The sequence below is a fragment of the Pelmatolapia mariae genome, linkage group LG20 (genome assembly GCF_036321145.2).
Source record: "Pelmatolapia mariae isolate MD_Pm_ZW linkage group LG20, Pm_UMD_F_2, whole genome shotgun sequence".
NCBI classification, from domain to species: Eukaryota; Metazoa; Chordata; class Actinopteri; order Cichliformes; family Cichlidae; genus Pelmatolapia; species Pelmatolapia mariae.
Window position 1 is genome coordinate 41035177 of NC_086244.1, and position 27789 is coordinate 41062965.

The window sequence follows — 27789 nt, forward strand, 5'->3', positions numbered from 1 at the left end:
GGCATAAATGTCATGGTAAATTTGAGCTTTTGATTACAGGGTGGAATGGCTGTACAGCATACAGCTTTAATTTTAAAAGAACTGGCTGCACAATTTTAAATGTAAATTTATTTTGGATTTTCTCTAATTCACACAGGATCAAAAATACATAGAGCTCCCATTAATATTTGTTTAAATATCTCTAAGCAAGTTGAACCTTAACACTTTTGGTAGCCATCAACAAGCTGCTGGCACAATTCTTGGATAGTTGATCAGTCTCTTCAGGTTTATTTAAATTTGCTGTATTTCCTGAATCTGGCTTTTCAGCATAATCCACAAATGTTCTATAGGTTTGAGGTTGTCATTTCAGGAAGGCCAATTCTTAGCTTAATGTTCTTAATTATTCTTAGCTTAATGTTATCCATTCAAAAACCAGTGTGTTTGTGATCATTGGTGTGTCGGTCCACCCGATTGTGTCCATATTTCAACCATTTAACTGTTAATCTGAAGCAATGTTGAAAAATTTGGAGGTAGTTCTCCATTATTCCATCTAATTTATTAACAACCTCAGAACATGAGGCTACCACTAACGTGTATTGTGCTTAGGTCTGAAAGCCTCACCTTTACTCCTCTAAACATGCATTTCATCCTTGTGGCCAAGTAGCTCAATTTTTTTTTCTCCAGAAGGCAACTGCAAATTTCACTTGAGCTTGAAGGTGCCAATTTTTCTTGGTTGGCACCCTCTCAGTCCATAGCGGTGTAAAATTCACTTTACTGCTGACAGTCAGAGATGTTTCAGTAGTTACTAGTTTACTAGTTCATAGCAAGCTTGAGCCTTGATGGTTCTTGGGTTATTCTTGAACATTGTAAGTAAATGTATCTCAATTCAGTTCTGTTTAATTCAATTCAAGTCAATTAACATAGTGCCAGATCTCATCTGTTTCTTCTTTTAGACGTTGTCAAAGACCTTCCTAATCTGTGTAAATCTTTACTGAGTTCACTGACTTCTCCCTTCTCCCTGAATATTGATTAGTTATTTCAAACATATCCTTTTTGTGCTGGATGATAGTTACAGTTACAGTCAAACATGATCAAGTTAATAGGCCATTGCCTTGTCTAGTTAAAAGAAATTGTAGAACACTGAGCAGCACGTCTTAAAAGATTTAAGTGTATGTATATATTTAAGTCTGTATGTATGCTTTTGACTCTGTCTGGATTGGAGAAAATCCCAAATAAATTCAAACTTATTTAAAGTCATAATGACATGTGGTGTACAATCATTCCACCCTGGAAAAGGAACAGTTCAAAGAAGTCATTAAACACCCAAATTAACCATGATATCCATGCACATGATGAGTGTAGATAGACTTTTGACAACAACAGCCCTCCTGATTTCAGGTGGACTCAGGTGACACCCCCTACCACCCATTAAAATTCCCAGAGAGAGTACAACAAGACTCTACGCCTAGTCTCTTGTCCACAAAATCCTCAAACGAAATATAGAGCCATGTTTAGCTACATTTTTTAAAGACTTTGAGATTATTTTACTGGGCAAAGGGCTTTTGTTAAATTTAGTGTGGGTGATGCTTTGTGCATGTATGTCGCATTCCAAGTGTCTTACTGTCCCTATGTACACTGATGGTTTATCTCCACATATATCTTCACTTAGGAATGAAACTTGCACATCTGTGCATTCAAATGTGTTTTGTTTTTTCACTTGGCTATGTAAATTTCAAAGCATTTATTTTACGAAACTGCATTTTCTGTCTCAGCCTTGCCTCACGTGCCTCATCCTCCCACTCCCTTTATCAGGTCTCAGTGGGGAGCCGGCAGACCTGGAACGTCGGTGCCAAACCTTCGGCCAAAACTTCATTCCCCCCAAAAAGGCCAAGACGTTCCTGGAACTTGTGTGGGAGGCCTTACAGGATGTCACACTTATCATTTTGGAGGCCGCTGCCATCATCTCCCTTGGCCTCTCCTTCTACCAGCCTCCTGGAAAAGAAACTGAATGTGAGGATGTGGACAAAGGGTGTGGTTGCTGGTTTGGGAGGGTGTGACAAAAGGTCTGTCAGCAAGAGTGAAAAAGTTGGACGTGAAAAATGAAAATGAGATAGAGAGAAGTAAAAGTAAGACATTGTCAGTATACATACAGTAGGATAAGAGAGGAGGAACAAGACAGAGGAGAAGTTAAGGTTATATGAAGAAAACACACAAACACTGGAAAAGAATACAAAGGGAGAGGGTTGAAGCAAGCCATTTTGCTCAGCACTGTGGTCCAGCTTGCATTTACATGTTGATGGCAATTGAAAAAGAGAAGTCAAAAGTTAATAAAGAAGAGCTAAATTCATCCAAATCCAATCTGCTAGTGAAAAACTAAATGCTGTTGGAAAAAAGGAAGTGGAACTTGAGTTGAGAAGAGTTGGTCAAATCAAATTATGAAACCAATATATAAAGTATATTAGAGCAAAGCTAAGAAGAATTGCTAGGACTAGGACTAGGACTGGTAGGACTGAGAAAAATGCAAAGTTATTTATTTTCAGTTTTATCTGTTTTCAAATTTTATTAGTGTTAGCAAATATTATAATGCAGCAGTAACTTGAACGTGTTTTATTTCTGTTAAACTTAATCTAGACTTTCAAAAATTACAAAAAAGCAAAATGCTAAATATAGTAACAATCACCACTAACTAATTTCTTTTTTGGCCTCACAGTGGCCAAACTAGAAATTAGTTGACATTAACATAAGTATGAAAGCATTAGATTAAGTGTTTATAAAAGCACTAAAGTCAGCCAGCTGTTCAGTGATGTCAGCTACAGCTTATTGAAAATTGCTGTATAAGCTAGAGAAATTTTTTGAATGGTGGATCTAATAGTGAGTCAGTCCCTATAGAGTCCTATGCTACCTATAATACCAGACTTTAGAGAAGAAATAAACATAATTTAGAGCCTGGTGCAAAAGCGAGTACATTTCTTTTAGTCCTGATTTTCTTTTTACCCAAAGTTAACTGCTCATTTATTATCATATTTACTTTTTTAGCCAACTAATGCCAACTAAGACCAAGATGTTGATGCCCAAAATGGCATCAGCATTGAGACTTTTAAACATCAAATTGTCTATGTATACAGAGACCCATTCCAGTAGACCCATTTTACTCAGGATCAGACCAGGATCTGTTTAGCAAAATATTATACTTTGTTGCTGTTGATTTTCCTGTTGTTTGGTGAAATCAGAGAGGAGTGAAAAAAATAAGAATCTTTTTATATAAGGAAGAAAAATACAAGCACACAATAGACAAAAGCTGAAGAGACAGAAAGTGAAATGGCTCACCAAATTGGGTCTGTTGGATTTGGTGAGCCATTCAGTGACAATAAAGAGTCATGATAGAGAGGAAGTGGTCTCATCAGAGGATGCAGATATGGGACACTGTGGCTCTGTGTTAAACCAGCCACACATGCAAATTAAAAAGAGCAGTGACCATGTGTAGTCATTAGATGATGCTGAAAATAGCAGTCAAAAGTAGCCTCTGCACTTCTAAGCTTAAGCCATATTGTTTTGCGCTCTGTGACTCACCAGAAACAATGATGAGGTTTTGATATTTACCTAATATCAGTTTTTCTTGTGGACCATTTGATTATATTTTCCCCTGTTATTTTCCTCCCCGTTTGAAATTAGATATTTTTTGGGAAAAAAGCTATTGATTTTCCGAGGTATGTTCAAAAAATATCTGACTCTAAACAATTGCTCCATCTTCAGCATGCGGGAATGTGTCGGCGGGTGCAGAGGATGAAGGCGAGGCAGATGCTGGCTGGATTGAGGGCGCTGCCATCCTGCTTTCTGTTGTGTGTGTTGTCTTGGTGACAGCGTTTAACGACTGGTCCAAAGAGAAGCAGTTCCGGGGTCTACAGAGTCGAATTGAGCAAGAGCAGAAGTTCACTGTTGTGCGAAAAGGAAATGTCATCCAGATCCCTGTGGCTGACATGGTGGTGGGGGACATGGCTCAGGTCAAATATGGTAAGGAATCCATTATAAGATCTTCCCATACAAAAACCCAACAACATACCAACAAATTAAATGATTTGTTCAGTTTCATTTTTGTAAGTATTTTGATTAATTTAGAAGATCTAAGGACACTGCAGATAAAAGAAAACTTAATCACAAGAGTCAATCACAAACATATCTGATATGTTGAATGAAATGAAATGAATGAAAGCTGACGTACAAATTTCACAAAACCTACCTCAGTTTAGTAAAACACAGATGTAATGTATGCTGTTAGGGGAGCTCTGTGTAACCTCAGAAAACCATTGCAATTAATGACACCCATAGCAATAAATGAACCACATCAACACTATTGCTTGTGTCGACTTCATGTGTCTGCTACTGTCATCCAAAACAGTGATGAGACATGCACGAGGCTCTGTTTTATGTACTGCGTGTTATGTATCTTGTACAACAACTGAGATATGATAGATATTGTATAAGATGGTGTTAAGTTAACTTAATGTTAACCAATGCTAGGCACCATTTTCACTTTAGGTCATTATATGATTTCCTTATGGCTAAAATCAATACTATTTGATGTCATACATATGCTTGTGCTAGCTTGTTCAATAATAACAATAATTCAACAGGTTAGCTAACCAGCATTTGCACTCAGATATGTTTAGGGGTTTTTTTAGGTAAGGCCTCAGTCACACATGCCTAGAGACAGTCCTGGCAAATTCTGATCACTAGGGAAAAATGTGCCTTTCCGACCAGCTGGTTGCTGGAAGTTGCTTATATTGCTAGGTCAAATTGGTCACAAAGAAGCTGCTGCACCATTAACCTCCTTGTAATTTGGTCACCAGCAGACCATGGTGAATCACCATATACCTTTTTGTGACCAATTTACCTAGTGTCAGCAAACAACCACCAACCACCCAGAAACACACTTTTCATGGCTTGGACCCACTGATCATTCGTAGGCCTGCATGACTGTGGTTTAGCTAAAATCATAGAGACTGCAAGGAACCTTCAGCAACCACTTGCGGGGAATACTTTACCCTAATGATCAGTGTTTGCCAGGTAATCACCAACCAGTCTCTAAGTCTCTATGACTGGGACCAAAGATACCATTAGCTATTGATACTCTCTGTTGATGCTGGGACTGGAAGTGAGGAATCGAGGCAAAGCTTCAAGCATCCAGAATGACAGCCTGTAAAATGAGTGGGAACTAAGAGGGATGTTGGTTTTTCCAAATCAGCAGTGTCTAAAAGAAAATGTGAAGGTCATAGAAGGAAAGAGAATCAACCCTGGATTGTGGATGATTGAATAACACTGATTTCAGTTATGAATCACAAATGTCCTTTAGCCTAGGAGATGATGCTAATCATTTGTGTCATGCTGAAACATAAAAATACCACTGCTTGATGAGAACAAAGACATTTCCCCACTCATTTATAATATGGGTTTGCATGTCAGGTAAAGAACCAGGGGGAGATGGCAATCATTACCTCAACAGTGAATGCACACGTGTACACTCAAACTTTGGACACTCTTCTCATTGATAGAAAGTAATTATTTTTTAAATGATTATACTTCTTGCCACAGAGTAAAGAGTTTAAAAGCTTTTTTTTTTAAGGTAAGGCATTTTTCATTAGTCAAGCTACCAGCCACAGTGACCACTGAAACGAGCAGACACACACAAATAATCAAGAACACCATCCATTCCATACATTTATTGTTCCTTCTTGTGTTTGTTGTAGCATTTAGGTCACGCCATTTGCATGCATGCATTGATGGGGATACTATCGGCAGTGAGAAAAAAAGAGACAGCGAGAGAGGGAAATGGCATAAAAAGCAGTTAAAGTCAAGTGAATTTAATTGGTGCTGTGCAGTAATAGTGAGAATATATAATGCAAGCAAGCTGAGTAAAACACTGATATGTGTATGTCTATGTTCAGGTGACCTACTGCCAGCTGATGGTATCTTGGTCCAAGGAAATGATCTGAAGATAGATGAGAGCTCTCTTACCGGAGAGTCTGACCATGTACGCAAATCTGTGGATAAGGACCCCATGCTGCTCTCAGGTTTGTTGTTTCTTTTGCTCAAAAAGTGGCAAGTGTTTTTTTGCCCCCAGGTATTTTTAAGTACATAACGTACTTAAATGTACTGGGCATTTAATGCCCCTTAGCTCACTGTTTATTATTTTTAATTCTCCCACCAAAAAGAGAGATCAGAGAGATCATTCTGTTCGCTTTTTTGTCTGTCTGTCTGTTTGTTAGCAGTCTAGAGTCCACAGTTATTAAGATATCAAAATTCTAATTACAGTTTGTGTGGCGGTAGATACCAATATCAGCTCGAGCTGATTTAATTTTGGTGAAAATTGGGTCAAGATCAAGGTCACACCAAATGTCAAAATCAGTAAAAACTTCATATTACCCACAATTATTTGTAATTCATCTTCAAACTTCGCAACTTCACAATGTCTTGGGGGACATTGGTACCTACGTTGGCTAAGCATGGAATAAAGGTCAAAAAATTAAACCAATATACCATTTGATATATTATGGAGAGAACAATACAACACACTTTTTCTTTCTTCAATACAACACCCTGTGACATCACAATGACACCATAAACTTTTGGAAAATTACACACTGCATGAATATATCTTAAATCTTAAGTTTTGCAGCTTATAGAAGCCAAAAATTTCAACCACTTCTGCTCCAACCATATGGGTAAAGGTAATACAATACACAATTATAGTATGTAATGCTTCAAGTTCATAGGTCAAAGGTCAGACATCAGCATGTTATAAAAGCAGGCCCTCATCAACATGTTGTAATAAAAACATCATCAAAGTTTTAGTATAGCACTTGCCCTTTGGGGGGAGTTGCGTTCTCTGACTGCTCTTGTTGTTTGTCTGTGTCACTACTTTTTTTTCCAGCAACCAATGAAAAAGCTCTGGTAAAGTACCTGTCGGCCTGATGCCAAACATCAGGCGGAAACAAGCTGTAGCTTTTAAACAGAATGAAACATCCAGTGGCTAATTTTTAGTTGGCTTGTGCAGTCTGAGTTTTCTTCATGCTGCTCTTGTGCCAGCAGTTGCAACTACAAGTGTGCATGCAGCTATGAAGATGAAGCACATCCTCGTGATGTTATTTATTATTCATAACTGTCTGGTAAAGTAACAGATTGTAAAACTATACAAACATATTCAATTTATAAATGCTATGGGTCACCAAGTCAAGTCTTGTCAGCTTTTTGCCATCAATTCAAGTCAACGAAAGAGAAGTCAGTATTTTTGTGACCCTGCTCCTGAGGGTTAGGGTTTAGCCTTAACTAATTTTTTTCCTCTAGATTGTCTTTTTTTACTGTAACTATTGAGACCAACACTTTACATGTAGCACTCATCTAAACTATTAAAGGTACCCATGTGATGGAGGGCTCGGGGAGGATGCTGGTGACAGCTGTTGGTGTCAACTCACAGACAGGCATCATCTTCACTCTCCTGGGAGCTGGAGATGTGGAGGAAGATGGGAAAGAGAAGAAAGGTAAGTGACTCAGTGGAGACAATAAATGACAATAATTAAGATAATTTTGTTGAAGATGCATTTCACCTTTATGATAGGTTTAAATATTTTCATCTTTATTATTAATACGTGCAGTATTGTTGTTGATATATTCAAACCAGTAGAGGATGTAAAAAGATGAAGCAGATAAAGCTCTCTCTTTTATCACCTCTGTGACCTTTGGTTTAGTCGCCCTTTCTTTACAAGGTTATCTTTTGGTTAGCATCTGACACACATACTACAACATTATTTAACTGAAATTTAAAAAAACAAACAAAAAAAAACAAAAAATGAAAATTCACAGTGTGGTAAGCTTAAAAAACTCACTAATACAAAGTGCCTCGAGGCAACTGTTGTTGTGATTTGATGCTATATAAATGAAATTACATTGAAATTGTAACTAAATGAGACTGTGCTGATGAGAAAAATCTATAAGGACATTCAAAATGTATAATATATCAAGAGTAACCAGTAACAGACAAAAAAACAAAATCAAAAGACACAAGATGACTACAAAGAGACACACACCAAGAGAAACAGAAACAAAGTAATCAAACATACAAAACAAACACAAAAGACTTAAAACCCAGCATAAAAATAAGACACAATATGGTAAAGAAAAGACCAGAAACTACAAATAACACAGCCGTCTTCTTTTGTGTCTGCTTCAATAGGGAGGTCTTGCTTTTATGGGGGGGGGGCTGTTACATGTCTCTGCCCAGGGGGCTATTGTTTCATAATCCATCCATGCTCACACATTGTGACATGCGTGTGCTGGGATGTGTGTGTATGGGGTTAGCTGAATGCCCGAATGATTTCAGATAAGAGCTTCAACAGGAAACACACCAGTTTAACCTCATAGATAATTTAGCCCACATCCTCGTCATCTCTCTCTCCACTACCTGTTTCCCTTTCTCTTTCCCCACTTGTTTTCTCATTTTCCCCCTCTTCTATCAGCCTGTCCGTCATTCTCCGATTCTCTCACTGTTTCTCTTGTTTACGCCGCTCCTGTGCCCTCTTTCACTTTCCTCTCTCTGGCGTTGCCCTCCACTGTCTCTCCTCCCCACCCTTAATCTGAGAGAGAGAGGTTGAGGCTGCAGATTGAATCAATTATTGAAAGAGCAGGGGAGAGTGAGGCAGCTGGAGAGTTTCAGGGAAGAGTGTTGGTTGGTCAGTGCACAAAGCATTAGTCTGTGCTCATATTTGTTCCGTAGGAGCCATGCAGTCAGAGCAGAGCTGCAGACAGCAGAAGGTACAAATACTTTCAGAAGCACTTAAGGTTAATATCATTATTAGTGCACTCTTCTGTGCCTCTACAATACTGCTGCAGTTCTCACTTCTGCATTGGAATGCGTCTGCTACTGTTGACGTCTTGAAAAAGGAGAACGCATGTTCCTGGAATGCAGAAATAGACAGCAACAAAGGGCCTGATGACACTTATTTTATTAAAGAATACTCTTAAAGCTTGTTGTTTTCGTTCTGTTCCCAAAGTGTTCGTTGCATCCTGGGATGTGTTGCAGCTCAGTGCAGCTGCCTCTGTGGGCTGGATCGTTCAGACACTCGTTTACTGGAACTAATACATTATTCAGAAGACTTCTACAAATGCCAGAACTTGTTAGTTTTTCCTCATGCAGTGGGATTTTGCTGTGGGGCTGCTTACGTTTCTTCTTTAATCTGTCTCCTATATTGAGGTTTCATTCTATGCAATACGCATTACGCACGCAGAGCTGTGCATACAGACACATTCACTTCTTGAGTTTTTTTTATTCTTGATTTGCTGTTTTTTGTTTTTCCCTTTTTGCCAAATCCTTCATGTGCCCCTTCCCACAAAAACCTTCCTTTGTCACACATTTACCCGAACAGAGGAGAGTACTGAGTTGCTCATCACTACAGATGCCAGTTACAGCACAGTCACCAATGGTATGTGAGCATAAAGTTATCCGCCCCACTCCTTTCCTCAACCAATGAATTGACCCCATAGTGTACACAGTGAAAGTGACAGTGCCGTATGATGCCACTTTGTATCTGATATCACCGTGTTGATGTTCATCCTGCAGTATCATAATGATGTTACTCTGGAACTGTTATTGCAATTCCCCCTCCCCCCCCCCCTTTATCCTAAAATCACTACAGCAAAACTTTATATTGTGATGACTCCACAATATTACAGCGGAAACACTAACAATCAGAAGATCCCCTATGAGTAAGGGCTAGATGATGATAGGGAGAAAATACTCCCTTTCAGCAGAACCATGGAGACGCAGCCATGAGTGGTTGGGGGAGAAAAAGGAGAGCATGGAGAAACAAGGACAAAATACATGCTATTGGAAAGAGAGAAGACAAAAAATAATGATATGCAGCAGTGGGACATTAACATCTGGGCTTGAAAAGAAGTTAGTGGAGAAGAAATACTCAGTGTATCACAAGAAATCTCCCAGCAGCCTTTGGCAGTGTAACTAAGGAATGCTACAAGGTTACCTGATGCAGTCGTAACTATAAGATTTATCAAAAAGGAATGTTTTAAATCTAATCGTCAACTGTTTGTCTCCCAATTTCAAACCAAGAGCTGGTTCCACAGAAGAGTGCCTTCAGTAATTAGACCTGCAGTCTGAAAGCAAAGTGCTCTATTAGGATAATGTGGTACTATGAGGTCTTTAAGATATGGCTGCACCTTATTATTGAAGACTTTGTATGTGAAGAAAATGATTTTAAATTCAATTCAATTTTAGATTTTACAGTAAGCTTGTCAAGAGAAGCCTATATAAGGGAAACATGATCTCTGTTTCTAGTGCTATTTTGTGTTTTTTTTTAATGGAGAAAACACTGATTGGAACAATGTCATGAAGCCAAAACCATTTGTGTGAGGTGACTACCAGAGCAACATTGGTCATCATGTTGTAGGAACACCATTGTGGTGATATCAGATTATGTGGATTACCTTTGGATAATACCTTTGAAAATGTCTCTCACTCTATTGTATAACCCAGTGTATGAAGTATGAACTGTTCCCTTTAGTATTGTTCTGTGTGTTTTCTGTTTCTGCAAGTTATCACAATAAAAATGCACTATTTGTTTTATTATTTTTTGTGTTCTTGTTCTTTGACCTTTATGGCCCTGTCTAACTTGGCCTCCTTTTGTCTCAGGAAAGCAACCTGATGGTGCAGTGGAGAACAATCAGAACAAAGGTAGAGGCTTGTGTTTGGTTGGAATTTGGTTTGCATGTCGAGTGAGTTTGTTTTATCATCAGGTGCTGAAGACATTTACAGTTTTCAAATGTTTTTGCTGTGTGTGTTTTTCAGCCAAAAAACAGGATGGGGGAGTTGCCATGGAGATGCAACCTCTGAAGAGTGCAGAAGGAGGAGAGGTAGAGGACAGAGAGAAGAAGAAGACCAATGTTCCAAAGAAAGAGAAGAGTGTGTTGCAGGGAAAGCTCACAAAACTGGCTGTTCAGATTGGCAAAGCAGGTACACAACTCATCCCTATACCGGGCAGAATTTCACGCCCTTATAGTTTCAGTGTCCTCTAAAATATCAGCACACAAAGTGGAATCTGCAGCTGTATGTCCTACTGAGCTTTTGTTGCAACAATGTATGGGTTTCTCAGTATGAAAAACAAATTGTGGGAATAGTGTGAAGCTCTGAGTGTGAAAGTGTGAAGACTTGGGTAGAAAGATGCTGTATTACTGTTCAGAGACAGGCATGTGTGCAAGATGATGTTCTTGACTGCTACAAGAATGTGAACGACATGTTTTTATTCTTGGCATGCGTCACTACAGGGCCAACATAAAATGCAATGCAGTCTTGACTGAGCAACTCTGATGAGTTGTCTCTTTCTTAATCTCCCTACAGGTTTGGTGATGTCAGCCATCACTGTCATCATTTTGGTGCTGTTCTTTGTCATCAACACATTTGTCGTTGAAGGTTTGTGTTTATGCAGCTTTCCAACATACACAATCACTCATTACTGTTTTAAACACAACAGTGTTTTCTTGTCATGTCGAACATTTCTTAGGCTTTCAACAGAGGTTGTGTAGGTTTAATATGCAGTTTGCTGTGTGTTGCAGGTCGCTCATGGTTGCCAGAGTGCACTCCAGTCTACATCCAGTACTTTGTCAAGTTCTTCATTATTGGAGTCACTGTGCTGGTTGTTGCTGTCCCAGAAGGCTTACCTCTCGCTGTCACAATCTCTCTGGCTTACTCTGTCAAGGTACATTCGCCTGTCAGCTTTAATGAATGATTAACCACATGGACATGTAGGAACTGCTACTTCTTTAGCTGGTCATGTTGGCTTCACGCTGAGACTGTCATGGGAAAAAAAGTCAGCTAAACGAGAATGTGAATACTGAAATCAACAATGGACAATCAATGCTTTTGGACAGTATGTGTCATTAGAATGCGTCCAGTCTGACATGTCACATGTCTTGGACTTGATGTTCTCAGTGAAATTTCCATAATCTGGATTCTCTGAGTGTCCAGCTGTCAAATTCCAGATCCGATGTTTTGTATGAGCATAAGTGAAAGTGTTTCTTTTTTGCCCCCAGTATTACCTGGCAGGCTTCATACAGGACTTCATGCTCTCTGATAGGGTTGTTATTATAGTTTGCATCTCCCCAAGTCATCTCCGGAGTCATCTCCGGCTCACATCTCTGCTAGCGAGTGGTGCTGATGCAGAGACTTAGCCACCTTCATCCTGGGGACTGGAACAGGAGTAGGGACATGCTGAGCCCTGTCTGGGCACTAGCTTCCCTGGGAGCAGGCACCAGTAGAAGGAACCACAGCTGTCCTCACCCTGGGAGTGGGTACGGATGTAGGGACAGGGTGGATCCTGGCTACGCTCACTCTGGGGGATGGGAAAGGTGAAGGGTTAGGTTCTGGAGTGGCCCTTGGTGGAGCAGCAGTCTCTACAAAACCAAGCTAGGAAGCGGAACAGTCTTTTAGACTGCTTAGCACAGTTGCGCACTTAGCAGTCTTTGAGGAAACCCCCAGCAGGGCAACAGTTTCTGGGGAGGCCAGCTCAGCCAAACCACTAATGGTCTATAGGGAGTCGTGCTGTGAATCAGTTCTTGGGGAGACATGCTGTGAAACCTTAACAGTCTCTGGGGAGAGTGGCTCAGTCACAGAAACAGGCTTTAAAAAGGCTGGACAAAACACAATATCACTTTTTGAAAAGATCAACTCTGTAAGACCATATGGAAAGGAAACACTGTTTTAAATCTGGCCAGTACAGAAGCACCAAACATGTTCTTCTTATTAACCGTTTCTGAAATACAAAACATATTAGCTGGCTCAGGAAGACAAGTTCTTAATGTTCATTAAAGAAACAAACTTCATGGTCCCAGACATATCAACCAACTGATGAAGAGGAAACACAAATTTTAGATTGGCCAACTCAGAAAAGGCACACGTCAGTCTTACTCATGACAGGCATGGTCTTGGAAAACCCAGCTTGGCTGACACAGGCTGGCAAACAGTCCCATGCTGTATGTTCCCATGTAAACGACAAGGCTGACGGGCCAGGCAGCGGGAGCTCTGGTACGCTGAACGGCCATCCTGAGGCAGGAGAGCAGGCTAGCGCAGTCTTGAATCCTCAGAAATTGAAAGAGAGACTTCTCTGGTGTGAGGCCACCGTACTCAGTCTTGTAACCAGCCTTTCTTCGCTGCCCCAAGCCCCTTTTCCTCAAGGTTGAATATAGATGGCGATGTTGGAGGTGATCTGGAGAGCGAAGAGGACAGAGAATGACAGGCTGAACCTGCCCACTCTTATCACTGGAGGGTGGGGCAGAGGAAGGGCCAGGGAAACTGAGGATTGGCGCCTGTGAGGCCCCCCCTAGGGCTAGGCAAGTCCCCAAAAAGGGTGATATTACACTGATTTCAGTGGTTCTTTCACACAGTCTTTAATCCATTAAATCATCATCGCAATCTTTGTTCTTTCCCCTTGCAAAGTGGTACACATGTTGTTCCAGTGACATTTACAGTCATGTATACAAGGTCAAATGTAAGGTAAAGTGGGGTAATTACATGTTGTGATAAAAGGAAATGTGAAAAACTCTTTGCTGAATACTTTAAAACACAGGAAAAGTGAAAACTAAAAATGCAACCTAATAAAAGAGCAGAAATCCTTATGAAGAAAATAAATAAATAATTAAGAGCTCTGAAATGACCATGAGAATCCCACTGTGCCAGTTCAATGAAGAGAGTTCATTTGTAAGAAGTGAAGTGATTTATTGAGATACAGAATTCTATTAACATATTTGGCAATTAGACTCAGATGACCCATGATAGCAGAACAGAATCCCAGTGGTGTTAGGAATTAGAACAGGACCCTCCGGAGTCTAGACACTGGTGTCAGGTAAGATGGGGAGGAGGTGTGTCTAAATCAGTTTTCTAAAAGAATATGATTGAGAACCTTAAGAAAGTGTCCATCTAGTTTCAGAAAAAGGGTTTGGTGTCGTAGTGTATACTATTAATACATTAATTCTACATTTAACATTTTCTCCATATCCTCCCTTATCCTTATCTATCTATCTATCCTCATTCACACCATCCCACCCTCCCTCCTGTCCTCCCCTCACACACTGCTATGTCATTTATAGAAAATGATGAAAGACAACAACCTTGTACGGCACCTTGATGCATGTGAGACCATGGGTAATGCTACGGCCATCTGCTCTGACAAGACAGGCACCCTCACCACGAACCGCATGACTGTAGTGCAGGCTTACATCGGTGAGTACAAGTGATAATTCATAAATGCCATGCTGAAGATTTGTGAACAAATTTGTGAATGCTAAAGAGTTGTGGGTAGTGACCGAAAGAACGAGATCACGGATACAATTGGCAGAAATGAGCTTCCTCCGAAGGGTGGCTAGCCTCTCCCTTAGTTCAGCCATCCGGAAGGGGCTCAGAGTAGAGCTGCTGCTCCTCCACATCGGAAGGAGTCAGTTGAGGTGGTTTGGGCATTTGAAAAGGATGCCTCCTGGGCACCTCCTGGGTGAGGTGTTCTGGGCATGTCCCACCGGGAGGAGGCCACGCTGGAGAGATTATATCTTTCGGCTGGCCTGGGTACGCCTTGTTGTTTCCCAGGACAAGCTGGAGGAGTTGGCTGGGGAGAGGGAGGTCTGGGCTTCTCTGCTTAGGCTGCTGCCCCAGCAACCCGGTCCTGGATAAGTGTAAGAAGATGGATGGATGAACAGTTGTCACAGGATTAGTAAGGAAGCAGAGTCCAAGTTCAAAATAAGTATATTTTAGTTTATACTGTGTGATGGCGTTGCCCCTCAGTCTCATCAGCATCTTTTAGATGTTTTAAACTTCCAAATAAGATTCTGTTTAAATCAAACTTTCATTCATTCTAATATTCTGTAGTGTAGTTCAGTATTGCAATTAGTGACAGTCTAGTTCTAGTTAAATAAATAAATTGAAAGATTCTATAAGCTGACCTCATTAATTGAAACGTTGACCTATGATTTGAAACAATAAATATATGACATCCCTTTTAACATTGCCTCAAGGTATAAAGGAGATGGAACTGTTGTTTATGCATGCGCCTGCTCAGTGTGTCCAGAAATATTAGATCTTTTGACTGTTTTGCAGATGATGCGCAGCTTTATATAACTCTTTTACAACAATAATAGTTGTCGTTGTTAGTTAATACATTACATGCTAGTTGTTGACAGTCTCTCTACATCCACAATGAATTGGTTACAGTCACCTCTTCTTTTTTGTTGCTGTTTATATTTCATGTTTCTTTTTCAAAATCAGACTTCTCACTTTTACAAAGTTAAGAAACTTGTAAGAAACTTGTTTCAAAAAGATTGGTTAACAGTCACTAGCAGAGGCTAAGATTAACTTTTGACTTTTAGTTCTTGCTATGAGTCAAGCTCCAAAACATACTGAATCCTTTTTACTCAATAGTTTCTAGCGATGTCATTCAAACACAATGTCCTAGTTTGTAACAATTACTTTCTGTCATAAATTTGTAGTCACGTGATGACATCGGCAGGGTATTTTCTAGGGCTTGACAAAGCGCCTGCAGAGCCACAGAATACATTATACAACTGTTCTGACAGGCTCAGCAGCACTCTGCATGATGAAAACAGTGCCTCTGTGAAATGCCGCCAGTAATGTATTGGCACATAACTGTACTACATACATTCCTCTTACAAAAACTCACCAGTGGAAACAATGGGGAAACAAGCTTTAGCAGCATAGCAGTCTTCTGTCTTGACAAAACAACTTTCTGTCATGGGTGACTCATTATCAGCTTGATGGCACAATAGCAGCACAGAAAAAATCTATTACCAATGTGGATTAAAGTGATATTCTTGTTTTCAGGTGATGTGCACCACCGTGTGATCCCAGAACCTGGACAAATCAACCCCCGGACACTGAATCTGTTAGTCAATGCTATCGCAATCAACAGCGCCTACACCTCCAAGATCTTAGTGAGTCATGTATTGACAGAGGTGCCATTATGTTGCAGGTTGCTCTCTGGTTTAATAATGCTTTACCGGTCCTTGGTTGTCACTAATTAATTGGACTTGTGGGTTTTCTTTTTCCTGTTCCTTTTCTTTAATATCATTTTTATTTTTGTACTTTCTCTGCCCTCCATCATTTCTCGCTCTCCAATCAAACACCTCAACTAACTTTCCATCAGCCACCTGATGTGGAAGGGGGTTTGGCAAAGCAGGTGGGCAACAAGACAGAGTGTGGCCTGCTGGGATTTGTATTAGACCTACAACAGGACTATGCCCCCATCAGAGAGCAGATCCCTGAGGAGCGACTGTACAAGGTAGGAACTCATGCAGCACATTTCACTTTTACCAGTTCAATTTTTATTTTTAGAACATTTTAGTAAAAGTTTGCCAGAAGGTTAGGTCACTATGTATTTGAACTCATCTAACTGAAAGAATCAACAGACTTTATATTGTGTTTTTTAAAGTCTGAGAATTAAATTATACATTTTCACAATATGCTTTAATAAACAAAATCAAGTGGGAGCTAATCACACTCAGTGTCCTCAAAACAAAGCAAGAACTGCATTCTGTTGCACTTTTGATGATGTAATGATGCACTTTTGCCATGTGATGATGGCCCTTGATTTGATTCTCATTGTGCAATCTTTAAACTTGCTAAATGAGAAGGGGTATCAGACTTGGTAAATCTGAGTTTGACACCTCTGCTGTAAAATCTTACAGGATTTTCAAACATTCTCTTGACGATTGGGTTCAACAGCATTCTCTCCGCTACAATGATGGGAGACAAACAAGCGTGTTGTTTTCCTTGGTGCTGGCAGATCACAGTGATGACTCAAATCATCACTTATTCATAGCTACATAAACCACAATCGCTTTTCAGTGATGAAATGATGAGGGTATAGCTGATTTCCCCTACTTTATGATGAGTCGACATGCTGACAGTGCAGCAAGCATGATTTCTCACATTGATAAAGATTCAAACCCTTAAGTACACCTTCAGCACACCCCGTGGGGCGTTAAGTCAGGGATATTAAAGTCTATTTTTGATTGTACTCTTATGTATCACACATCTCCCCTCTCTCTCAGGTGTATACATTCAACTCAGTGCGTAAATCCATGAGCACGGTGATCAAGCTGCCTGATGGTTCCTTCCGGCTTTACAGCAAAGGAGCATCTGAAATCATGTTAAAGAAGTGAGTGATAGGGGAGGATGAGCAAATGAGGAAATGGTTTGGTGTTACATGAGATTATGTAAACTAATATAACAGCAACAGCTCACACTGTGTTTAATGTAATTTTTTAAATGGTTTTAATCTGTAAAATAAAAGCTGCTCTTTTTCCTCCCCAAAAATCTTCATCTGTCTTCCAGGTGTTCCTACATTCTCGATGCCAATGGAGAATCTCACAGTTTCCGCCCACGTGACAGAGATGAGATGGTAAAACAGGTAAGACTTTCTGATTCCTTCATCGTATCATTCTAAAAGTCCTTCTAATAGATTTTAGCTACCTTCTCAGTAATTTTCAAGACTTTCCATTTTCAGAAACTAGAAGATTTAGCATGTCACAAAACATGACAGATTTTCTTTTGTTTTCCACAAACATCAAACAGAAATTCTATCCAGAGGGGTGACTTCAACAGAAACTAAAACCCAGATTGAGTGCTGAGTGCCAAAACTTAAAGTAATCGTCACAGTCTCTAACTGTGCCTTTCTGCTGTTTTATGCCAAGCAGGTAAAGCTGCAAACAGAAATATAAGAAAGCTATGAAAGTGAAATAAAACAGTATACAGAGTTGTACAGAGTTGAATACTGTACCTCTTTTGTTTAATAATCTTGTTAGATGCGTGATGTTAGTGAGGAGCTATGCTATTGTGTAGGACAAACTTTGAGATGCCGGCACCGCTTATTACATCGTGAAATTGTCATGATAAGCACAAGCTTCACCAGTGGTGCTGCCACAAGGATCTCTTGTATCAGTATTCTGCTGATAGACAGAGGCCTGTTGTAGCATCATTACGTTTGGCTGTTACTTTGTGAAACCAGATAAAAACTCTGTAAGGCCACTGCTTTCCTGACTCAGTCTGCCCATATTGTACCTTAAATATCCACTAGCAAAAATATTCTTCACACATTATAGATAAGAAGTCACACTTGGAGTCACACTAAACACCATAAGCATCACAGAACAGAATGTGAGTTAAGACCAGCGTTGGTAGACTTAGATACATTCTAAATCTGCTATACGTGTTTACCAGATCAGCTTTGATGTAACTAAAACTTTTAACAGCAAAACACATGTATTTGCTCCACATAGTTCTAAGCCTGCGCAGGCTGAGTATTGTTAATTGACAGACTGCTTGACTGGCCTACATTTGCGTTTTGATAAACAACTTCTGCCGTGAGAAAAATAATTTCTTACACAATTTTGTTCCAGCTCAGTAGTTCAGTTTCCACTGTGGCAACTTTAGTCACCTCATCTTTACATTACTGCTTGAGGTCTTTTCCTTCCAGCTGTGTATTCATATTTAAATGTTATATACAGGACAATAAGCAGTATGGTCTAATCTTCCTGATTATTGCTGCAATAATGATTATTAATAGGTGATTGAGCCCATGGCATGTGAGGGGTTGAGGACCATATGCATTGCATACCGTGACCTTCCATCCAATCCGGAACCAGAATGGGACAACGAGGCAGAGATAGTAACGGAGTTGACCTGCATCACTGTAGTTGGGATAGAGGATCCTGTACGGCCTGAGGTAGGATACAACGAAGTGTGTTTGTTTGCCTCAGTTTGGGTAATTTGGATAAATCCATTTTCATTTTTGTATAGTCCACTACATATATACTTGTGTATTAAGTAAATTGTGCTGTTAGCCATATAGGTAGCCAGCTAGCATTAGTATGATTATTGTACTGATGATTTCTGCTCCTTCCACTGGCTGGAAATTGTTTGGTGGTCCTTCGGTTGCTGCTTTGTATTACTCAGGACAGTGACAGTCGAGGGCAAGATGTGTCCACTCAGCAACTGAGTACACCATCTGGCCACTCGTCAAACACTTAGCATTTAGCTGTCCTTTACTGAGTGAATACACTTTTTCAAGTGTCAGTATGGAAGTATGGGATTTGAGAGCTAGCATGTGTTTTGGAATAGTTGGAATTTGAATTGGTTCTTTGGGTTTGTTCATGCCATAATGCGACTGTGCTGTTAAAAATAATATTGTTATATTTTTTTGTGAACAAACGTCCTTGTCCTCCAAGGTGCCCGAGGCCATCCGTAAGTGTCAGCGTGCAGGCATTACAGTCCGGATGGTGACTGGCGATAACATTAACACAGCCAGGGCCATTGCTGCTAAATGTGGCATCATCCACCCCGGAGATGACTTCATCTGTCTAGAGGGCAAAGACTTTAACCGACGAATCAGGAACGAGAAAGGAGAGGTAAGTGGTGGTCTCAAATTAGTTGAATACCTTGTCAACTGGATTCCAAGCACACTAACACATTTGTTTTAAAACTATAAAATGATTGCATCTCTTTCATGTCAAACAGCTGGGCTTCTCTTTCCTTTAAAGACCCTTAAAACAGAGATTTTTGAATTATTGACCCTGTTTTTAACAAGAATGAAGCAGACACATATGTTGCCAACTTCGCTTTTTGAAATCATCATGAGAGCATAACACTGCACACTCACCATCCACTATTTGTCAATAATAAGCTATTAGCCATTGTATATGAGCTAGTTAATTAAATTTATAAAATCATTTTCATGTTAAAGTGAAAATGTTTACTGAGAGCTAAGTGCAAGTTTGCCACTGACTTCTATACAATTGGAGAGGTCTTTTACAATCATAGGAGTCGCCACCTGCTGATCATTAAAAAGAATGCAGGTTTACAGAACATTTGCATTAGTTTCACTTCTCTAATGCAGTGTGAATCGTTTATACACTCGTTTATCCAAATGTTTATTATATATAAGCTTGTATTTATTTAATGTCAATATGTAAAATTGCTGATAAACTGATATGCAAGTCATAGGTGGCTCAATTTTCTAAAAAACTTTCTGTCATAAATTTGTAGTCAATTTATGACATTTGGGAGGTGTGACATCTGTGGTAAGAATCCGACCCAAACACAGGACTTTTCCAAAAGAGAGACAGTGAATTTATTTACAGTGAACAAAGGTGAATAACAATGTGACAATCCCCGCACTGTGGCCCCCGTGGCGATTTCTCCCAAATCCCACACAGTGTTCATGTCTGTGGCGTGTATCGGGAAACTCCAAATCCCAATCTGTACCGTGGCTCCACTCCCAAATCCTGGCAAGACAAGATGCAACGATTAGTCTAGCGAGCAACACACAGATATACACACAAAGTTTTCACTATTGAGCTGGGGCTATACTGACAACTAAACTCAACAATCCAGCATCGACTGAAGCTCAGCCACACAGTTAAGTAGGGAGGCTGCCCGCGATGACAAGCAGCTGCAGCTGGCGAGAACTGATGAGCAGTAGGTGTGGCTGACTTCAGCGCAGGAAATCTTCTGGGTCTGCAGACGTTCGCAACCGGACTTCCGGAAACACACACATGTCCAAAAACAAATACACACAAACAGGGAAATAGAGGATCAGAGGGGAGCCAAGACCAAAACAAAACACAATACACAGACACATCGGGCGAAGGTCGACTGGCGAGGGCTGCCAGACCATGAGGAGAAACTACAGATGTTTTCACAAATATTCACAAATCTAAAATGAAACACAATAGGAGTCAGATGCATTCTAATTACAGGAAGTACACTGTGCGAGGTAGATGCCTAGACAGAGCATGCAGGATGCAGCACACAGAATATTAGCTACTCTATTTTCATAGTCCACTTGCACAAAGATGGCATCTAAAATCAGTTAAATTATCAAAGGAAAGCTATTTGGGTTTGCAACCAATATAAAGAGGTTCAAATTACCTCTGGCATGGCTGTATCCACTGTAGTTAGTGCACACAATAAAAGGCAAAATTTGTATGGGCAATGCTTTTATATAGCCTATTTAGCTTTAGGCTTTGAATTTAGCAGAATGCTTAATGGGATAGATGGCTGTTGATTAGTGCTGTGGCTCTAGTTTTCTATGGAGTATGAATTTAAATGTACACTTAAAAATGCTGTGTGTAAGTGATCATTATACAAGGGTGCGGTTACACTGAATGAGGGAGGGCAGTATATAAGAATCAAGTGCTTCTTGTTTAACATTTAACGCTTTGAATCCACAGTGACATGTAGTTAAAGCAGAGACTAGTTAATGGCTTTTCTTTGTTTTAAACTAACAGATTGAACAGGAGCGTATCGATAAAATCTGGCCCAAACTGCGCGTGCTGGCTCGGTCCTCACCAACTGATAAACACACTTTGGTTAAAGGTGAGTCCATAAACCAAAACACACACTCACACACAAACTGATTCACTGCCAATTAAAACTGTTTTTTTTTTCTCCTTCGTGTTTGCACCCAGGCATCATTGATAGCAGCGTTGTAGAACAGAGGCAGGTTGTTGCAGTAACAGGAGACGGAACTAATGACGGACCAGCTTTGAAGAAGGCTGATGTGGGCTTTGCCATGGTAACCTGAGATACTGTTCACCATTAGTGTTTATTTGGGATTAAAGTGCTTCTGTCATGACATTTGTTGTAGTAATCAGTCTCTTATTCTGTATTTTTGAAGTAAATCTTTTTATGATTCAAGATGTATAAAATACATCTATTATAAATCTGTAAAGGACAGAGTATTTTCCATTGTACTTTGTAATAACAAGTGTTTTGAGTAGTGTGCATTTTATTTTGGCCACAGCTCTTACTCATGCCAAGTGGTAGCACTTGGAGGCAGGACAGCATGATATTGAGACAGTAGCACTCCAAAGTAATTTGGATGCTTGAATGCTTGCATGAATCATGTCATGAGTCTCTGACTCCCCCTCACTCTGTCTCAATCTCTGTCAGGGTATCGCAGGGACGGACGTGGCTAAAGAGGCATCTGACATTATCCTGACTGATGACAACTTCAGCAGCATTGTCAAGGCGGTGATGTGGGGAAGAAACGTCTACGATAGCATCTCCAAGTTTCTGCAGTTCCAGCTCACAGTCAACGTAGTGGCTGTCATCGTGGCCTTCACCGGGGCCTGTATCACCCAGGTAGACAGACAGATGAATACACATATATGCTGACACATGTGCCTTCCTACACACACACACAGATATCACTTCTGTAAATGTCGCTCACTTATACCTGCTAGGGCAAACGTAATGCACAATGCTTTTTTATGCATTTGTACACCAAGCTTATATAAGCAGTGATGTCCTGACACTTGGAAACATTTCTATATGTTTGACAAGTAACGATGATCAACTTAGAAATGTACAGTTATGTAATAGGACTATTAGGGCTGGGTATCGATTTCTATTTCTATAACTGATTTGATTTGATTCAGTTTTGACTCAGTCAAAAGTGAGTCAGAGTAACTGAGGATAAAGCACAGAAAAACATAAAGGAGATTTTCCTGGCCTGGCTTTTTGCAGGGGTTTTATTAGAGGCAGAGGTAAGTATTTTGCAATTAGGCATATTTTGTAAAAACTTTAATTTTTTCGATATTGAACAGCAGAAATTAGGCTTTCTAGTTGGAGGTCATTTTTGAATAAAAAAAAACAGCGGGCAACAGTGCTGTGCACAACGTAGACTGGTGTTTGATAAGCAAACGAATAATGCAGAAAACAGATTTTTGATGGTAAACTGGTCTACACATAGCTGTGCAGGAAGTATGATTTTTATCTTGGTGGAAGCGGAACAGCAAAAGCAAGAGAGAAATCATGTTAGTGTTTTTCAAACATGAAGCATAGTTTTGATCTTCTTTTGCTGCTGGTTCAGTGAATTTTGGTGGGAGAGTGACAAAACCTGCAGTTTCAGAATCTGTGACATGTCGACTTTCGGCACCCGATGGCGTGTCGCGTATGTGCCACCGGGTGAACGGCGAGATCCGCGCTTTGTGTTTACATCTTTTTGCGGAATCTGTTTACCTGCTCTTATTTGCTGTTTTAGCTGTTTGATGGTTGTTGAAATAGTTTTGTCAGCTTTAACCTGAGATTCTGGTGTTTCTGGCAAAATACATGTATACAGGATTTAATGAATCGATATCGCATTATTCAAACTAAAATAGTTTTGATTTGGGGAAATCGATTTTTTAAGCCCACCCCTAGTAACTACATGTTTGTATTTCTGTATTATGAACAACTTTAACAATCTTTAATTACGAAGAAGGAACTATCATGCTTCCAAGCATCTTGATGCTCATATTGAATTTGGCCAATGTTGCAAACATTGAGATTGGTAGCCAAGAGTAGAAAAACTCTCTGAAACAGTGTTTGAAAGCAGTCTGAGCCTTTGGGTCAGACGTAACTTGTACATTTGTACTAAAGGTCATCTCAGACATTTAGTTTTCACCGTGCACCTAATTTTGTTTTTCTTTTTTGTTTGTTTTTTTTCTGAGTAGCAGCCACTCAGAAGAAAACTGGCATAGTCCTTGTATTCTGTATAACACTATAAATTCTGTACTTGCTATGCTTCCGTGCCGTCCTCTGAGGCTTTGTGTAATAAGTTTATTAATTTCTTCGTGGACAAGGTTGAAAGCCTGAGACCTCCAACTCCTTCTATTGCCGACCTTTCTAAGCATGTTTCGTGCTCATGTTTGCTATCCGCCTTCCAACCAATTGCTCTGCCTGATTTAGAGAAACTGGTGTTAAATGCTAAACCGTGTGGTTCTCCGAATGATGTGGTTCCTCCCCGCTTTCTCCAAAAGGTATTTCCTATTATTGGACCTCACATTCTGAACATTATTAACACTACTCTTCTGTCTGGTCAAGTACCTAGTGAGTTTAAGCACGCAGTTATACATCCCTTGCTTAGGAAACCTGGCTTAGATACCTCAGTCTTGTCAAATATTAGACCTATCTCTAAGCTTCCTTTTCTAAGTAAGATCTTGGAAAGGATTGTTTATACTCAGCTGATGAACTACTTGAATGACTTCCAGTTGTCTGAAATTTTTCAATCCAGTTTTAAGCCTTTTCACAGCACGGAGACAGCCCTTGTAAGAGTTATCAATGATGTTCTGGTAGCTACTGATCGTGGTAAATATGCAGTGCTGGTCTTATTGGACTTAACCGCTGCCTTCGACACAGTGGATCACAATCTATTGATCTCCCGCCTTCACCATTGTGTGGGAATTTATGACTTGGCACTGTTGTGGTTTAAATCATACCTGTCTAACAAAAGTTTTCGTGTTATGTTGGGGTCGGCTTCATCCTCTGTGGCCCCTCTACGTTGGGGTGTGCCGCAGGGATCTATTCTTGGGCATCTTTTATTTTCGCTATATCTTCTCCCTCTTGGCGTGATTTTCCAAAAACATAATGTGTCATTTCATTTATATGCTGATGACTGCCAGCTTTATTTACCTTTTAGTCATGCGGATACCTTCCCAATTCAACCTCTCCTTAACTGCCTTAGTGATGTTAAGTCATGGATGGCAATTTTTTTATTTTTTATTTTAACAATCGTAAAACGGAAGCGATTTTACTTGGCCCAAATCAATTTTCCAACCCTCCAGATGTTGATTTCGCTGTTCTGACCTCTCATTTGAAGAGTTCAAACACAAATCTTGGAGTAAAGATCGATTCTGCACTTACCTTTGATGACCACGTGAATGGGGTGGTAAAATCAGCATTCTACCACCTCAGACGTCTATCGAAGGTCAAGCCCTTTCTCTCCAAATGTAACTTAGAAACTGTAATTCATGCTTTTATTACTTCACGCCTGGATTACTGTAATTCCATTTTAATAGGGGCTGGGCTTACAATTAGTGCAAAATGCTGCGGCTTGATTTTTAATTGGTAGAAGAAAGCTCGACCACATCACTCCGGTTGGCTTCCAATCAAATTTAGGATCCGTTTTAAAGTTCTTTTATTGTTTTTTAAATCCTTAAATGGTTTGGCACCCGTTTATTTGTCAGATTTGTTGAAGCCTTATGTAACCACTAGTTCCCTCCGGTCAGCTGGGCAACTGCTGCTTTCAGTCCCTAAGTCATGGCTGAAACTCAGAGGAGACCAGGCGTTCTCTACTGTGGCCCCCTTGCTTTGGAACAATCTTCCTCTTCACATTAGACAGGCTACATCAGTGCTGGTTTTTAAGTCCAGATTGAAGATCTATTTTTATTCTCTGGCTTTTAACTCTGTGGGTGACAGACATTTTTATTAATTTTATTGTCTTGCTAAGTTCTTATATTATTATTATTTATAGTTGTATTGTTCAGCAATTTGGTCTACCAGGTGTGTTTTTAAAGTGCTATATAAATAAACGATGATGATGATGATGATGATATTGATAATAGGTGCATTCCACTCTGCTCCTGTGTTTTGTATGCTGGCTTACTGGAACAACGATTAATGGATCTGAGCTATCATTAACGCTTTTCATCTCCACCTTTGGTTTCCTGTTATGACAGGGGAAAAATGTCTGCTGTGAATTAAGGTCCACTGAAGAGACACTCTGAAAAAAGTATTTGAAAAGCCACACACACACACACACACACACACACACACACACACACACACACACACACACACACACACACACACACACACACACACACACACACACACACACACTACCCTCTCAGGGACAAAAAATGAGGACTTCAATGTAACCTCCATGGGTTAGCATGCAGTCACATTAAAGTCCCCCCTGGGATACACAAACATGAATACACTAACATGCACACAGAGAGATAGAACAAAGCCTAAAACTTTGTTTACAAATGGCTTTGATCTTTGAAATGTAGGTGCAGGTGCCCCCAAATTTTATGTCCTTAAAATACGTGGAAAAACGAATTGCTTTTTTGCCCAAAAGGTTTGTTTACTTAGAAAAGAAAATGATACAATAAATAGTTCTAAAGTGTTTTTGTGGATATTGTGTTAACTCCATTTAGATATAGGGGATTTCCACATACTTCACTAAGAGGTATGTGCCACCCTGCCTAGACTGATTTGCCCCCACCCAATGTAAAGTACAATTTTCTAGATCTGCCATTGCAGGCAGACACAATGGAAGAGGTGCTGTAACTAGAAAGAAGGCTAGTTCTCAAAGAATAGTTCCTGTTCTTGGAGGTGACTGAAATGGCAACCCTAATACCCTAATCACAGCCACACACACTACTTCACTGAGAGTGGACTATTGTAGGACACCAATGGTTCTGGTCAGTTTGCAAAGGAGTATCAGATCACATATCATTTTATCTCACATTACATGCTTTCATACTGTATCATATCATTAGAAACAAGCTGGAAACATATTTAAAAATAGCTATATGCTGTACTATTAAAATCTAGATGAAAGAATTAAATTCAGCTGTTTTTGAGCCTTCTAAAACTGCATCAGTTACATTTCAACATGTGACAGTGACCCGTCCACAGTGACAGAGGTGCTGTCGGCTATGGAAAAAGAAACATGTGGAAAGAAACATGTTAAAGATATAAATAATAAGTAACAGTAAAGAAAACAGTAGGTAAGGCTGCACTTCTTGCAGTGATTTCGTATAGAAAACTTTTTCATCAGTAATATGTTTTCTTTTTGTCTGCTTTCAGAACTGCACATGATTATTTGCAGCTAGCAGGTTGTTAATGCTGTCCATAAAGTCTAACAGTCTGCAGTCTGTGAACTGACCTTAGCTAACGCCAGCTAACAATGTTAGCTTGGTTGCGAGTAGCCTTCAGTAATAGTAATAAATCACACAGCAATAGTACATCAAAGAGATTGAAGTGACACATTTATAACTGACGCCACCAACATTAACAGGATGCTTACACTAGAGCCTCTCGCATGTTTTCTTTGGGTTTCCGGCAATGCGTTTAAGAATCCAAAATTAAAAAGGGAGCCTAAGAGCCTAACATATGAAACAGAAAAAGACTGCCGTGTAAACCGTTTATTTCAACAAAGTAACTGTATTCTAATTATCACCTATTTAAAAGGTAACTGTAATGCACTACAGTTACTCATATTTTGTATTTTAAATACGTAACACCGGTACATGTATTGTGTTACTCCCCAGCACTGTTTGTCATTCTGTTCATCCCTAGTTGGTGTCTGTACCAGTGGCTAGGTGCTGTCCCTTTATAAGAGCCAAGAGTTTTACTTTCCCCTTCCTCCATGTAAAGAATGTGCCCATGGCACATCTAGGTTTTCCTCTACAGAAACCTGCATTGCGTTTAAAATATGTGGTGGTAAGCCAGAGGCCTAACAAGGTGCACATCTGATCAGGGGTGAAGCTGGTTCTGTTTTCTAAGGAGCTGTCTTGCTGTAGTCGTTTTCTGACCGTCTCCACTGCCTCAGTTGTAGGGATACAACTGAAACTTAACTTAGGATTCCAAGGACATTTCTTTTAGTGACTTGGCTTTTTTTCCAAGCTCTTAGATTTCCATGACCTGAATGACCGAGAACCTACACACACACACATATAAAAACAAAAGTTAAATTAGTAAACCTACTCTGAAATTAACTGAAAATAAAAATGTTAAACTAAATAAAAACAAATGGAAAATACAAAACTAATTTAACTGCAGACAGTCTGTCCTCAGCAACCTTACAGTCACTTTTAGATTACTTTTACCACGCAGACACACATAGACAATTAATAAAATAATTAATAATTCCAACTGTAGAAGAAATAAATTGCTGCAGGAGAACTTTATGCATGATT

At 39.8% G+C, this 27789-nt stretch overlaps 1 protein-coding gene across 5 annotated transcripts in view; it reads left to right on the plus strand.

Moving 5' to 3' along the window:
* Nucleotides 1–27789, plus strand: part of atp2b3b (ATPase plasma membrane Ca2+ transporting 3b) — a 68998-nt gene that overhangs the window by 19200 nt on the left and 22009 nt on the right. For 3 of the 5 annotated variants that reach the window (XM_063463602.1, XM_063463598.1, XM_063463600.1), the window contains exons 3-21: nucleotides 1792–1989; nucleotides 3733–3990; nucleotides 5922–6047; nucleotides 7389–7514; nucleotides 9396–9452; nucleotides 10676–10717; nucleotides 10832–10996; nucleotides 11381–11452; nucleotides 11596–11738; nucleotides 14125–14257; nucleotides 15863–15972; nucleotides 16185–16319; nucleotides 17092–17198; nucleotides 17375–17450; nucleotides 18606–18764; nucleotides 19267–19446; nucleotides 21328–21415; nucleotides 21508–21614; nucleotides 21992–22183. In XM_063463602.1, coding sequence (XP_063319672.1) covers nucleotides 1792–1989; nucleotides 3733–3990; nucleotides 5922–6047; nucleotides 7389–7514; nucleotides 9396–9452; nucleotides 10676–10717; nucleotides 10832–10996; nucleotides 11381–11452; nucleotides 11596–11738; nucleotides 14125–14257; nucleotides 15863–15972; nucleotides 16185–16319; nucleotides 17092–17198; nucleotides 17375–17450; nucleotides 18606–18764; nucleotides 19267–19446; nucleotides 21328–21415; nucleotides 21508–21614; nucleotides 21992–22183 — 2474 coding nt within the window. The remainder of the gene's footprint in view (nucleotides 1–1791; nucleotides 1990–3732; nucleotides 3991–5921; nucleotides 6048–7388; nucleotides 7515–9395; nucleotides 9453–10675; nucleotides 10718–10831; nucleotides 10997–11380; nucleotides 11453–11595; nucleotides 11739–14124; nucleotides 14258–15862; nucleotides 15973–16184; nucleotides 16320–17091; nucleotides 17199–17374; nucleotides 17451–18605; nucleotides 18765–19266; nucleotides 19447–21327; nucleotides 21416–21507; nucleotides 21615–21991; nucleotides 22184–27789) is intronic. The other 2 variants (XM_063463599.1, XM_063463601.1) reach the window with 1 other exon arrangement.